Source organism: Cyprinodon tularosa, unplaced genomic scaffold (genome assembly GCF_016077235.1).
Source record: "Cyprinodon tularosa strain WSP-4 unplaced genomic scaffold, ASM1607723v1 ctg106, whole genome shotgun sequence".
Classification (NCBI taxonomy): domain Eukaryota; kingdom Metazoa; phylum Chordata; class Actinopteri; order Cyprinodontiformes; family Cyprinodontidae; genus Cyprinodon; species Cyprinodon tularosa.
In genome coordinates, this window is record NW_024037849.1 from 238,575 (window position 1) to 252,868 (window position 14,294).

The window sequence follows — 14,294 nt, forward strand, 5'->3', positions numbered from 1 at the left end:
CAGTTGCTGTCAAAGATGACTCCAAGCTTGCGGATGTAACAAACTCAGCCGGGCCCAGAGGCGGGAGATGTGGAGCCATCAAGTTATCTCTATGTCATGTATTTGCTCTACCCAGCTACTGAACCAGGTGAGTCCAATCTGCTCAATTTAATTCACTGTGCAGATTGGATTCACCTGATTCACCTGGGTAGAACAATTGCCCCTCGTGGTACCCCTTGCACACTACACAACGCACGATGAGCCGTAACTCAGCCCAATTGAAAAATTCTCCCACGAGTGGAGAATCGGTCAAGCCTTCTTTTGTCTAACATCAATGTCTGACCTCATCAAGGCTCTCCTGTAAGATAATCTCGTAACAGACAAAGTTCCCAGAAGAGGTCAAGCTGTTGTGGTTGCAAAAAGGAGGCCTCTATATTAATACTGGGATGTTGTACCTGTTGCAGTATAGTCTGTTTTCATTATCCCAAAGCTTTTGTATTAAAAACATTACTCGTATTGTTATGTAATATTCAAAGTTTCCGGAAAATAATTTCTCAGTTTCTACCATTTTTTGTGTATAGAATCAATATAACATATAAGTAACCCCTGTTTTCAGTGGAGGCATCCACAGCAACTGATGAGGAAATAATTTAGCCCATTTGTATGAGCAGCACCTGGCTGTGACTTTTATATATTTGAAAGCTGTAAATGAATAATATGTTTTCCAAACAGCTTTTTCAATTTGGTTTCATATTTACCTAAACGATAATGACTTTCTGGATTATAAGTTTGTGTTTTTATGCACTAGTTAAATTTTTTTTTACTGCTTTTGTGCTGATATGTAAAAAACTACAACATAGAATGATGTTTGGAATCACAACAAAGATGAATCATTTAATTCCAAAACGGTTTCTTCATTATGTGAGAAATCACCAAAAAGTGAAAATGTTCACGAGTACATTGATCCCTTTAGAAGAGCATTGGCATCAGTAGAGCTGCAGCACTTATACTGTGTATAATGAATGCACTGTCCCTAATGTAATTTGTTCTGCCTAATGTCGAGGCTACTTCTGAAGACAGTGATTTAACTCTAATGGGAACAGTGAAAGCCTAAAAAAATCAGCCCTGCTTTCCTCATACTCTCCTTCTCATGATTGCCTCTGCTGTGCTTTCTAAATTTAGTCATTTAAAAAGTTTTGTGGGAATATTAGCTCAGGTGCTATTTGTGATAAAATACTCATTCAAAGATGAAAGTTTTACCATTTCAATTTGTTTTATGAGCCTGCCATGCTGACCAGCAAAATATAGGAGTGGAGTAATTACAGCTTCCCCGTCTGTCTTCTGCCCGGTGCTGCTGGAATCGCTCAAAGCGATGCAGCACTTCTGCCAAATGTAAAGACAAGCTGGCACATCGAGGGGCGGCAGGGGAGGAGCTCAGCAGCTATAATCAAATCCTGTAAACGTCATAAAATGGGAATGCAAAGGAGCCTGGATGTTTGACGTCAGGTGCTTTTCCTGTCGAACTTCTTTACAAGGAATCGGTCTGAACTGGACGTAAATTAGACAGAGAATCAATTCAGCTCTGCAGCTTCGATTCAGAATGAGACTTTATTGCAGAAGGTTGCTCATAGAGATTATGAAGGATCTTGACAGGCAGATTGTTGGTCCTGATTAAAGATTTGTTTCCTCCATAATCATATATATGTTAATTTTTTCTCCAGGTTTTCATGGTTTTGAATTGCCTAGATGAATGTTGCCTTATTTGCTCTATTCCAGGAAGATGCTCTCTGAAGCAGCAGTTTATGAAATAAATCAAAATCCATCTCACCTGTAAGTTTTTTTTTTTTTTTTACGATTTTGTGCAGACTCATCTTCGGTGATTCAAGCACCACCTAAGATGCAGCTCATACCGAACGCTGGTTAATTTATCAAAATCTTTGTGGGATTTCTTTTCTTTTAACTGTAGGGAGAGTCATACTTTTATTTTATGCTGTATTTCCAACCTTCACTGACGTAAATCTCTGAATACTGTTTTTCATCCAAATTGCCATTCATATCGTCCATTTTCTTGCTATAAATTCTGAATCATGAACAAAAAACACTGACAGCACAGATGTGACACTGTCAGATAAAGCATTATCTCTAGAAATGGAGCACTCAAAGGCCAGTTCTCTCTGAGCCAATGTGGAAGAATATATTTGCATGGAAAAACCACCAGAAAATCCGAAACACATTGCACAATGTTGCATGGTTTCTTAGCCGATGAGAACTTTAAATAAGAATTCCATTATCAGACATCCTCCTTATCCACTAGAACTCACACTAGATTCACCACCTGACTCCAGGTGATTATTGAACTGTTTACTATTAGCAGTTTCCTATAGAAATTGATGGCATGCTGAGAAGCTCATTTGAGCATTTAATTCAGCTTTGTTGGAGGAGTTAGATAACTAAAACAATCAACACCCTGATCTTTTAGCATTGAGGAAGAAACTCTTTCATTGTAGCTCTGACTGCAGTGAGTGAAATATACTCGTCTTTCTAGAGGACAAACCTTCATACAAATATCTAGTTTTTCAATGGAAGACAAAAATTCTACTTAAATCTTTTCTGACTGGAGCGTCTTCAACATGTTTTTTTCAAAACAGGCCCTCGCTTTATTTCTGCCATCTTTGAAATAAACAAAGGCAAAGAAAAGCAGCTTATAGAAGAACCAGTGCAGGGAAATACATAATGTGACAGTGAACCATTTACCTGGACAGGCCAGGATCTGTCAACAAGACAGGGGTCATTTTAAAGCTCCAGTCTTGCCATTCTCTAATATTTTTTCTTGGTTAGATGAAGTTCATAGTCCAATCTTCTCAAACAAATCTGTGAGGCCTTCACAAAATAAGAAGTTTAAGGTTTTGTTAGAATAGAATGAGGAAATCTTTCAAACCCTATGTGCAAAGTACTTTTGGTTGCAGTTTTCTGTTAGTTTTTTTTTTTTTTTTTTTTTTTGCATGTTTACAAAATACAAAAGTAAAGGAACCATAGAATTAAATAAACAGCAATATCACCCTATTCACAATCTAACTGCTCAATAATATTTTCAGAATGGAGCAGGAAGAAGTATGCACCGATTGAATCCTAACCCAGAACATGCAAATCAAAACAGATCTTGCTTCATTTAGTAGGTGGATCTGTAGGCGTGCTAGTTGGCATTATAACTGTTTATAGACATTTAACAGGAGACTTTACGAATGAATAATTTCATTATAAGATATATAAATAAACAGTTTTATTATAAGATATATACATAAACAGCAAATGTGGTAGATTTCTACACCTCCTGCGAATAATGTTTAGGTTTGAAACAGCTCATTAGTGCTATTTTCTCTATGAGAAAAAAAGAATGAGAAAAAAGAATACATGAAGTATAAAGTCCATGTAATTAAATAGGCAAAAACTGGTATGCATTTGAAAGTTATCTATTTAATAAAGTTTATCGTCCATAGGGAGGAATATTATTAATTGCATTGATGGAAACATTTGGTAATGTTAGCTGAGTTATTCTGTGTATGCATGCTGATATTATACTGTGTTTGTTTTTTGTTTTTGTTAATGTAAATGCAATTGACAGACTTTATTAACATTGTGAGCTACTGTGTAAGTAAAGGTCGGCCTATTTTGGACTAAAAATGAAGTGTGAAAAAGCTGAATCAGGAACTGGCAGACTGGAATAGAGCACAGTAGCCTGAAGAGCACATAATGATCTTCAGTTATAAATCTGCCATCAGGATTTAAAGCTGCCCAGCGTTATCCAGGCTGCAGTGAGAAAAGGACCTGAACTTTCTTCCCACTCCTCCGTCCTATTTCTCCTCATATCCATGAAAACCAACATGTCTCCCCGCCTATTGATCATCCGCCCTCATGAGGCCAACAGGGTACGACTGGAGAGTAGTCCTTTTTAAATTGTGCTTTCTGACCTTAATGACTCTGAGCAGAATCAAGTAATTGAACCAAAATGTTCTGTCATCAATCTCCATCTGCTGGACTGTTTCTGCTGAAAAGGTTCGAAGGAAGGATCGGTAACGGCTACTCAAGGTCCCAAAGGTTTATTGAAGAACATGCAGTTTGTGTTAATCTGAAATTAGTTTGGTGTAATGTTTTTTTTTTAAAACTCAGTGGGGTAGGGGTGCATCTTTAAACACACTGGTTATTTGTGTGCTGGGTACCTTCCACATTTCTGATCTGTGTTGTAAATTCTGCATGACATCGAAGCTATTACAAAAAGGCTTTTTTTTACTGCAACAAGCAGACATTGCTCCCTCGCTGCAGGGCTTTGATCCACTAATGCAGTCATTTAAAATTTCTTTCAAAATCCTGATGATCCTGATGATGTTGGAGGAAACCTATAAATCTCTGTAGAGTAACTAACTAGCAGCACGGTCCCGATTGTAGTGTTAAAAGCTTATTCACACTCAGTGTTATCTTTGTTCTCATGTTTGCTCAGATCTTTGCTTTCTGGTTTTGCTCTCCTGTCCAAATTACCTTCCTGACTTTTTAACCTTGCATTTGGAGAACAGTCAATATAAAGCATGCTAATTTATCCTGTGATAGGATACTAGCAATGTATCCTATCACAATTATGCAGATGCTACTCAGATCTATGTTTCACTGATGGCGGGTAAACATGGACCTGTAATTACTCTGTGCCATTCTATCAAACAGGTCTTTGTGTGGATGCAAAACTACTTCCTCAAGTTGAATACAGATAAAACTGAGGTGTCTTTGGACCACAAAAACCTAGAGACTTGTAATTGGTTATCTTAAAACTCTTTCATAGAACCAAAAAATCTGCTAAAAATCTTAGTCATGGACCTTAATTTTAAAAGTCATATTAAGTCTATTAGATTTGTAGCCTATTACCATCTAAAAAATATTACAAAAATAAAAAACTGTGTCTAAACCAGACTTGAAGAGAATAATCCATATATTTGTCTCCAGCGAGTTAGACTAGTGTAACGGCTTGTTCAATGGCCTTTTTTAAACGAACTGGTCATATTTCTTGGACTTCCTGGTTCTGGTGAAAACTCGAGCAACAGCCTTTTGGATAAACTGCAGTTAGACAAGTTAACAAGTTCTCTAACTGCAGTTTATCCGAAAAACGTCCATAATAGTCCAGTGTTCCGATCTCTGCACTGGCTTCCTTTGGCTCAGAGAATAGACTTTAAAACAGCTCTACTTGTGTACAAGTCTTCTCATGGTTTAGCACCAAAGTATATCTCTGACATGTTAGAGCCGTATGAACCACCACAGGCCTTTAGATCCTCAAGGAGGGGGTCCCCTGGTGGTCCCTAGAGTCACCACTAAACATGGTGTGGCTGCATTTCAGTTTTATGCAACCAAGGTCTGGAACAACCTCAGTGAGGACATAAAGCACCCTAAATACCGACTGTGTTTAAGTCCAGGTTGAAAACATGCCCATTTAGTGTGGCCCATGGCGATTGATAATGATTCTATTTGAACTTTTTTTAATATATATGTATTTTTATATATTTGTATTGATTGATTTGTTTTAATGTGTTTGTATTGTTGCTGTTGCTGTGAGACACATTGAGTGGCCTTGTGCACTAAATGTGCTGTATAAATATATCTGCCTTGACTTATTCATTATATTTTACTGACTCTATAACATTCTGGACTTTGTGATCTTTACAAGTTTTCTCTTTGATCAACATGCATGAAGGTTACTTAAACTTTAAGTATAAAGAGGTGTGTCTTGTGGTAGTTTTGAAATGAGCCACAAAAGCCTCTGAATAAATAAGTTAGCAACCCCGACACACACCCACACACACACACACCACCACCACTAACAGGTTCTACCCCTTAAGGCGGGACGCTTGAGATTAGATCCTGTCAGTGGTGCAATAAACGTGGAAGTGGTTTAGCTTTAGTTTTTATATTGCCTTTTTTCTCTCTCAGATTAAAGGATGGATGTTTTAATGTGAGATTAAACATTCATTCATTCATTTTCCGTCATGTTTATCCCAGCTGGGGTCATGAAGGGTGCTGGTGCTTATCTCCAGCTATCTACAGGCGAGAGGGGGGGTACACCCTGGACAGGTCGCCAGTCCATCGCAGTGAGATTGCGAAACTTAAGTAAATAACATGTTTAAGGTTTTTTTCTTCATTTTTACCAGGATTACCAATAAGTGAAAGCTCTACAATTCTGGCCCTAAGCCATCAGCATTTCTTACACCTATCCAGACCTACAGCTCCATCATTTTGAGAGATTAATATTACCGTGACAAACTGTTGCCTGCAGCTAAAATGTCGCAGATGCATGTTTTAAGAAAAATAATGACTTGTCTAAATCCAATCTGGTGTTAAATGTGCTGAACCGAAAACAGGGTAATACTCTCATTTGTTACATCGTGCGATTTAGAGACACGTTCCTTATCCATTTCATGGAAACCCACTTCATTTTAACAACATTCAATAAGGTATTACATTTTTATGATTGGATAGACTTACATAGAGTCTTATAGCATATTTCTGACTGCTGCAGATAAAGAAAATGTTTTATAAATTTGAGTCATATATATACTGAGCTGCAGATTTTGCAAATAAAGAGCTCGTGCCTAAATGAAGTTCACTTGATCTAACATTGCTTTTACTTTTCTGCTATTAAAGAAGATGAAGATGACTTTGGGCTGTATGTTGCATTTTACCAAAGGCTGAATTATTCTTTAATGTTTTTTTAAATATTTTAATGGTGCATTTTGGGATTCAGTATGTCTTTAGTATGTCTGATCTGCAGTCAGTCATCCAGCTTTCATTTTGCCTGGATTTGCTCTTTTTTTGTAAAGCCTGTGCTGATGCAGATAGGTTGTCAAGTGAAGCAAACGGAGATTTATCTGACCAGCAGGTTTGCTTGCAGAGCATCATGGTCACAGGGAAGCAAGGATGAAAACAAATGTGATTGGATGACTCACCACACAAGTCTCAATGCTGACAGTAATTGTTAAAAAAAAATAGTTCAGTGGAATGAGGCTGAGATTTCAGGAACTGGAGTAAAGTATGGTGGCAGAAAAGCTGATGCTGTGTAGTAACTAGAAGAAAGGAAGGTTTCCTCTCTGGCAGGATTGTGTAGAGAAGTTTGTATTGCATTGAGGGAGGGATATTTGTCTTTTCTCTTTGTTGGCTGTGATCATGTTTTTATCTCTTGATTAGAAAAAGAAAATATCAAAAGCTCACAACAGTTTCACAGCTGCAAACTTTTTTAAAGTTTGGTATCCTTTAGACCAGAATATCTTTTTTTGTTCATGTTAGGCAAATTTACAGAATTACAGAAACTACCTTATCTGTAAATGCTGCAGACTTAAAAAGGGGTAAATTGGTTGTTTTTGTTCATAATCTGTAGTAAACAGAGGAAAAAGCAAAGGTTAGACTAATTGGTAGTTCTTCACTGTTTGTTAGATATTAAATATCGAATAGTGGCAGCATGCTGAAGAAAAAATAATACATTAGACTTTACTTTTTTTCATATTTGTCATTTTGATTATATGGTTTAATAAATTCAAGAGGCTATTTTTTATTTGGTCTTGTTGGAGATTTCAAGTCTTTACTAATCTGTTTTTAAATCTATTAAAATATGCATCACAGTCTTCATCTTAATGGTTCTTTTGACAGTGATATTTTTTAAATTCAGGATGATTTTGTTTATGCAGTTTTTATAATAAGCAGAAAGAACACATCTGATATGAAAAAGAAAAATACTGTTATTATTTCCAAACTGCTTTCACTTTTTTCCCTTATTTTCTCTGCATAAGATCTAAGAACTGAGCACAAACTGAGGACTAATTTCCTGTAACGACGACTGAACCTGACAATGCGGACAAACTAAAGGCTGTTAAAGTCACCTGATGTCTGACGAGTCACACGTGTATTTCCCCCATGCAACAGCACATTCTTCCTGAAAATTAGAATCCAAACTGGGTTTATTGGCAAGATGTATGTATGTACAATCAGTTCGATTTTGGTGCAATTCTGTTGTCAGTGTACAAACATTTTAAACACAAATAATCCTCTCTGCAGAACCGATTGTTTCTTTCCGGTTAGCCCTGTTCTCAGCCAAACCGCAAAGAGACACAAAATGGACAGATTTATGCAAATCAGCCCCAACCAAGTACTGAGTGCCTGTATGTTTTGCAGATTTCTTGTGCTTCTGTATAAAATAAGGAGTTTGGTATCTTCAGTAGCTGTAACCCATAATGACCCATAATTGTTCAATAGCTGCAGCAGAGACCTCAGTCAGCTCTAATGTGGACCCAGAGAACTTTGCTGCATGTCTTCCCTCATCTCTCTCTGCTACATATCCTGTTGGTCCTCTTGGAATACAGAGACTACCAGTTTCACAAAAAACTACACCTAAATCCATCCATCCATCCATCCATCCATCCATCCATCCATCCATCCATCCATCCATCCATCCATCCATCCATCCATCCATCCATCCATCCATCCATCCATCCATCCATCCATCCATCCTCTCCCTGAGATGTCCATCCTTCCTGATCCACACACACACACACACCCTCCAGCTGCTCTGGGGAGACCCTGAGGCGACACCAGGCCAGTTCAGAGACATAGTCCCTCCAGTGTGTCCTCGGCCTTCCACGAGTCCTCTTCCCAGTAGGACATATCTGGAAAACCTCCTGAGGGAGGTGACCAGGAGGCACTAGAAATAGATGCCTGAGCCACCTCAGGTGGCCCCTTCGACTTAATTGCACCTGAATTAAATGAATAGAATATAAAAATGTTATTAGCTAATTTTTGCTATACAGTATAGTTTAGGAAGATCAAAAGGTATCAAGTCTGTTTCTCATGTCTGTTTGCATTCTGTTTTTTTTTCATCCCATAAATACATTAAAGTCAAGATAGAAGGATCGTTTTATTGCATGCAGGTAAATCAGCCAGTACAATTTGAAGAAAATAATCTATAATCTAGAGCAGTAATCTGTTCAGTCAAGTGACGACCAGTGAGAGACATTCTTTTTTCCTGTTGCAGAGCTGTCTAATTACTTTTATAAGGCTGTAGGTGAGCTTGTCCATTAAGTTTCTTTCTATTTTTTTTTATTATGTTGCTTCTTTCTCCCCCTGCTCCAAATTACGCTCCCAGCCTGCACACCAATCTCAGCTGCTTGGACGTGTTTTTATCAGCAGTAATAGATTTCACTTCACCTGGACAAGCCTCAGACTGCAGACTACAGTAAAAACTCCAATCAGCTGCAGCCTTCGCTTCTAAATCACTTTTACTGCTGCTGTCCTCTGGTGATCCATGTGTGTTTCAGTGTTTCAGTGCACACTGAAGAGAAACAAAGACAAAACACATGGATTTTTCAAAAAATTTGAAGACATGTTCTGCAAATGTTTGAATTTTAATCTTCCCTTTTTGTTGAATGTTGAAATAAACATGGCTTTATCCAACTGGAGGAACCTTTTTCTGTTCTCTTACTGCCACCTTGTGGAGAAAATCAGTTGGTGTAGCTTTAGTTCAATGGCTTCATACTGTATCTGATGCTCATTTGGTCAATTTTTTTTCTATCTTCAGATATGTTCATTTCTTTGACTGGATTTCAGTGCAAATACCCTCCAAACACGCCCCTGATGTAAGTGTGTCTTTTCTCCCAGTATTAAAAGCAAACCTCATGGTGCTCACTTTACATGATATGCTATCTGTCTGCTTTCAGGTGTTAAGCTACTTTGCTGAAAGTGAGTATTACATAGTGACAAGTAGGTATGTCCTATTTAACAAATTCTGCTTTAGTGCGCTAAAAACTGCACATTTTGCTTAGGAAATTAAGTTTATTTAATTGTTTCATGGTAAGGAACATTATCAGCTTAGCTTATGTGATATTTTATTGCAGGATGCAGCACTAAATAAATACTTTATATCTGGTCTTAGATGGTTTGCAAGAAGAAAAATATAACATCTTGTATGATCTTGGACATTGAGTTAATATCCAGTTTCACAGCAGCTACAGTATTTGTGAGGCTGTAATGCAACCTGACTTACAACTAAAACTTACTTGACTATGACAAAATGAGAACTGTATGTGCAAGTTTAATTTTTTACAATACTGCGCTAAAATGTAGCCTTCTTTGAACTCTGAAACTAATATAGATTTGTTTTGAGGATCGTTTTCATGCTGGATAATCCACATTGGATGGGTTTTTCTAATCCATCCATGTGCAAATGCATGTTCCACAAATAAAAGACTGCGGTCATGATATTCCTACTACCAGGGCTGAAACTATTTATTTGATTAATGATGATTAATCGATTATTGATTGAGTAATTGCGTAATTGATTAATTGTTAACTGGAGTATAAAGACAGTGTGACCCACTGAGAGCAGTAATTATATCAAAATTGTAAAAAAAAAATAAAAATATATATATATATATATATATATATATATATATATATACACTATATTGCCAAAAGTATTTGCTCACCTGCCTTGACTCACATATGAGCTTAAGTGACATCCCGTTCCTAATCCATAGGGTTCAATATGACGTCGGTCCACCCTTTGCAGCTAGAACAGCTTCAACTCTTCTGGGAAGGCTGTCCACAAGGTTTAGGAGTGTGTTTATGGGAATTTTTGACCATTCTTCCAGAAGCGCATTTGTGGGGTCGCACACTGATGTTGGACGAGAAGGCCTGGCTCTCAGTCTCCGCTCTAATTCATCCCAAAGGTGTTCTATCGGGTTGAGGTCAGGACTCTGTGCAGGCCAGTCAAGTTCATCCACACCAGACTCTGTCATCCATGTCTTTATGGACCTTGCTTTGTGCACTGGTGCACAGTCATGTTGGAAGAGGAAGGGGCCAGCTCCAAACTGTTCCCACAAAGTTGGGAGCATGGAATTGTCCAAAATGTCTTGGTATGCTGAAGCATTCAGAGTTCCTTTCACTGGAACTAAGGGGCCAAGCCCAGCTCCTGAAAAACAACCCCACACCATAATCCCCCCTCCACCAAACTTTACACTTGGCACAATGCAGTCAGACAAGTACCGTTCTCCTGGCAACCGCCAAACCCAGACCCGTCCATCAGATTGCCAGATGGAGAAGCGCGATTCGTCACTCCAGAGAACGCGTCTCCACTGCTCTAGAGTCCAGTGGCGGCGTGCTTTACACCACCGCATCCGACGCTTTGCATTGCACTTGGTGATGTATGGCTTGGATGCAGCTGCTCGACCATGGAAACCCATTCCATGAAGCTCTCTGCGCACTGTTCTTGAGCTAATCTGAAGGCCACATGAAGTTTGGAGGTCTGTAGTGATTGACTCTGCAGAAAGTTGGCGACCTCTTCGCACTATGCGCGTCAGCATCCGCTGACCCCGCTCCGTCAGTTTACGTGGCCTACCACTTCGTGGCTGAGTTGCTGTCGTTCCCAAACACTTCCATTTTCTTATAATACAGCTGACAGTTGACTGTGGAATATTTAGGAGCGAGGAAATTTCACGACTGGATTTGTTGCACAGGTGGCATCCTATCACAGTTCCACGCTGGAATTCACTGAGCTCCTGAGAGCGACCCATTCTTTCACAAATGTTTGTAAAAACAGTCTGCATGCCTAGGTGCTTGAATTTATACACCTGTGGCCATGGAAGTGATTGGAACACCTGATTCCAATAATTTGGATGGGTGAGCAAATACTTTTGGCAATATAGTGTATATATATATATATATATATATATATATATATATATATATATATATATATATATATATATATATATATATATATATATATATATATATATATATATATATATATATATATATAAACATTTTGCATTTAAGATAAAAAACAACAACATTTAACCATCTTCCAGTTGATGCAAGGGTCGACATTTGATCATTCCTCAAATCTTCTTCAACATTCTTTCTCATTTTCCTTTCCTCTGAGGGATAGTTTTACTTAGATTATAAACTTGATCCAAGTAGCTCAGAATGGTGGGGTTTTAGGTAAAAAAAAAGGAATGGTTATGAGATTATATCACAAAATAATAATACTAATTTTTTAAATCTATAATGAACTTAACATTTTATAATCTCAAACGGATAAATCATTTCAAACCCTTGAAATATCTGGACTTTTTAAAAAAGTCCCATACCAACAAATTATCCATGGTGGTCCAATATGCAGCTAGAATTATGCGGGAAGCCTGTGTATGACATTAAAAGATATGAGAAAAATCTTTTAGCAAAATTAAAGTTATGTATAAAAAAATACTTCTTTTCTTGGAAAAAGGCTCCATGCATCTAAAAAAAAAAAACATTACTTAATAGGATATTCAGCAAATATAGAGTAAGCATTTGTATACATTTGATTTTATTCAGAGGATTGTATACTTGCTGTTTGCCTTTTGATGATGTCTGTGTTTGTGTCCAGGGTTTGATGGAGAGCTGGTCGGATGACAGCTGGAACTGTTGTCATAACTGGAGGAATACTGGCCACAGTGATACTGCTGTGTATCATAGCCGTGCTCTGCTACTGTAGACTCCAGGTAGGATGTCGCCAGATGGGAATCACACTGTAAAACAATTGATCAATGAATTGCTCCTGTTTTGAACTGTTATACATGTGCAACAATAATTTCACATTAGAGGCAACCTGGATTTAAGTCACATCAGAGGCTGAATAGAAGTTAAAACAATTCAATAAAACTATAGAGGTGTTCATTTTTTTTTAATATGTTGTATCTACACTTGTACATATTTGATTGATTGAAATATTATTGAAAAGTTACTTATTTAAATATTCCAATTAAACAAACAGATCTTTTAAAGCTTTTTTGAATAAAATAATTTGCATATCTCTTATTCAATCAGAAAAATAATTAAAGTTTTTTTTTTTCATTGTGAGGCATCCACTTCAAATTTGGGTCATATTTTTTTACATCAATCAATTATTTTATTTAGCCAAATAAAAGGCAAAACCTCCTAAGCTGTTTGTGTGTATATTCTGCTCCAAAAGATAAAGGGAACAAGTAAGCAGCGCAATATAACTTCAATCAAATCAAACTTCTGTGAATCAAAGTGTAACAATGACTGACAATTAAATTCACATGCTGTTGTGCAAACAGGTGGAAATTATTGTCAATAAGCAAGACACACTTAATAAAGGAGCGGTTCTGCAGGTGGCGATCACAGACTACTTCTGAGTAGAGAATACCAGGATTGGGCTTGAAAAGTTCAGCTTAGGCAACTGAACGTGAAATCCTCTAGAATGCGTTTCGCCTCTCGTCCCACAGTGTTAGACAGTTCTAACTAGTGGTGGGGAGAACTGAGATTAATATACTGTAGATGTAACAAAGAATCCTACTGGGTTGGCCAAGGAGGTTACCTTGGGGTTGTTAATGGTCGTTCGGGGGTTATGATGGATCCTTAACGCCCTCGTCAGAGTGTCAGAGTCATACGCCTTATTGGAGTGTGAGTCAGGTGAGGGCAGGTGAGAGGTGAATCATCTGGATATTGCTCCTAAAAGTGCTTTGTATGTAATGCTTTCTAGAGATGGCTTCCTTAACTCTTCTCTCCTAACCATCTTTCTTCCTTGGCCAGAATATGGAAGTTGAATGTCTTTTAGCCTTCAGGTGTAGATGAAAAGCTGAGTCCTATCCTAAAGGAGTTGGCCCTCCTACAGTATGTTAAGCCATGCGCCTGTTTAGCTGTTGTGTGGTCTCTCCAATGTACGGGTCTGTGCACTTTTCATTGCACTAAACAGTGTAAACCATATTGTTGGCCTTGTTTCTTGGTGTCTTGCCTTTGGGGTCTTTTTGTCTCAGAATGTTGCCAGGTTTAAAGTGCAAAGGGATCCGGCGTGGTTAAAAATTCTCCAGAGTTTTTTAGAGACTCCAGCAACATATGAATGACGTTCCTTCTGCTTCCTTCCCTCTCAGTTGGCCTCTTATTGTTTTTTTTTTTTTAAAAAGCCCATCTGCAATAACCACTGTTCTTTAGAGTTGTCCTGTTATGTCCCTGTTCTCTCATCCTCCCTCCCATTCCCACCACCAACAAATATAGTGAAAAAACTTCATGTCCAGTTTCTTAAACTGAAGTTTTTAAGCTTTACCATGACCTTGATGACTGAGAGTCTTGACAGATATAAAACACTATGATTGGCAAATTCGACACTGGCACCCTGTGCTTTTCACAGTTGAGGCCGGTTCACACTGAGCATATGTGAAAGATGTGACACTGTCTGGAGACAATGTGGAGCGTGATCTGCTGCCTGCAACATCCTGTTTCAATCTTTCCAC

General features: G+C 37.9%; 1 protein-coding gene across 4 annotated transcripts in view; it reads left to right on the forward strand.

Annotated features, from left to right (window-relative positions):
* fam163ab (family with sequence similarity 163 member Ab) overlaps positions 1 to 14,294 on the forward strand; it is a 40,763-nt gene that overhangs the window by 22,785 nt on the left and 3,684 nt on the right. The window contains exons 2-4 of one of the 4 annotated variants that reach the window (XM_038286304.1): positions 9,578 to 9,635; positions 9,717 to 9,763; positions 12,428 to 12,542. In XM_038286304.1, the coding sequence (XP_038142232.1) occupies positions 12,450 to 12,542 (93 nt within the window). In that variant the 5' untranslated portion in view covers positions 9,578 to 9,635; positions 9,717 to 9,763; positions 12,428 to 12,449. The remainder of the gene's footprint in view (positions 1 to 9,577; positions 9,636 to 9,716; positions 9,764 to 12,427; positions 12,543 to 14,294) is intronic. The other 3 variants (XM_038286313.1, XM_038286297.1, XM_038286321.1) reach the window with 3 other exon arrangements.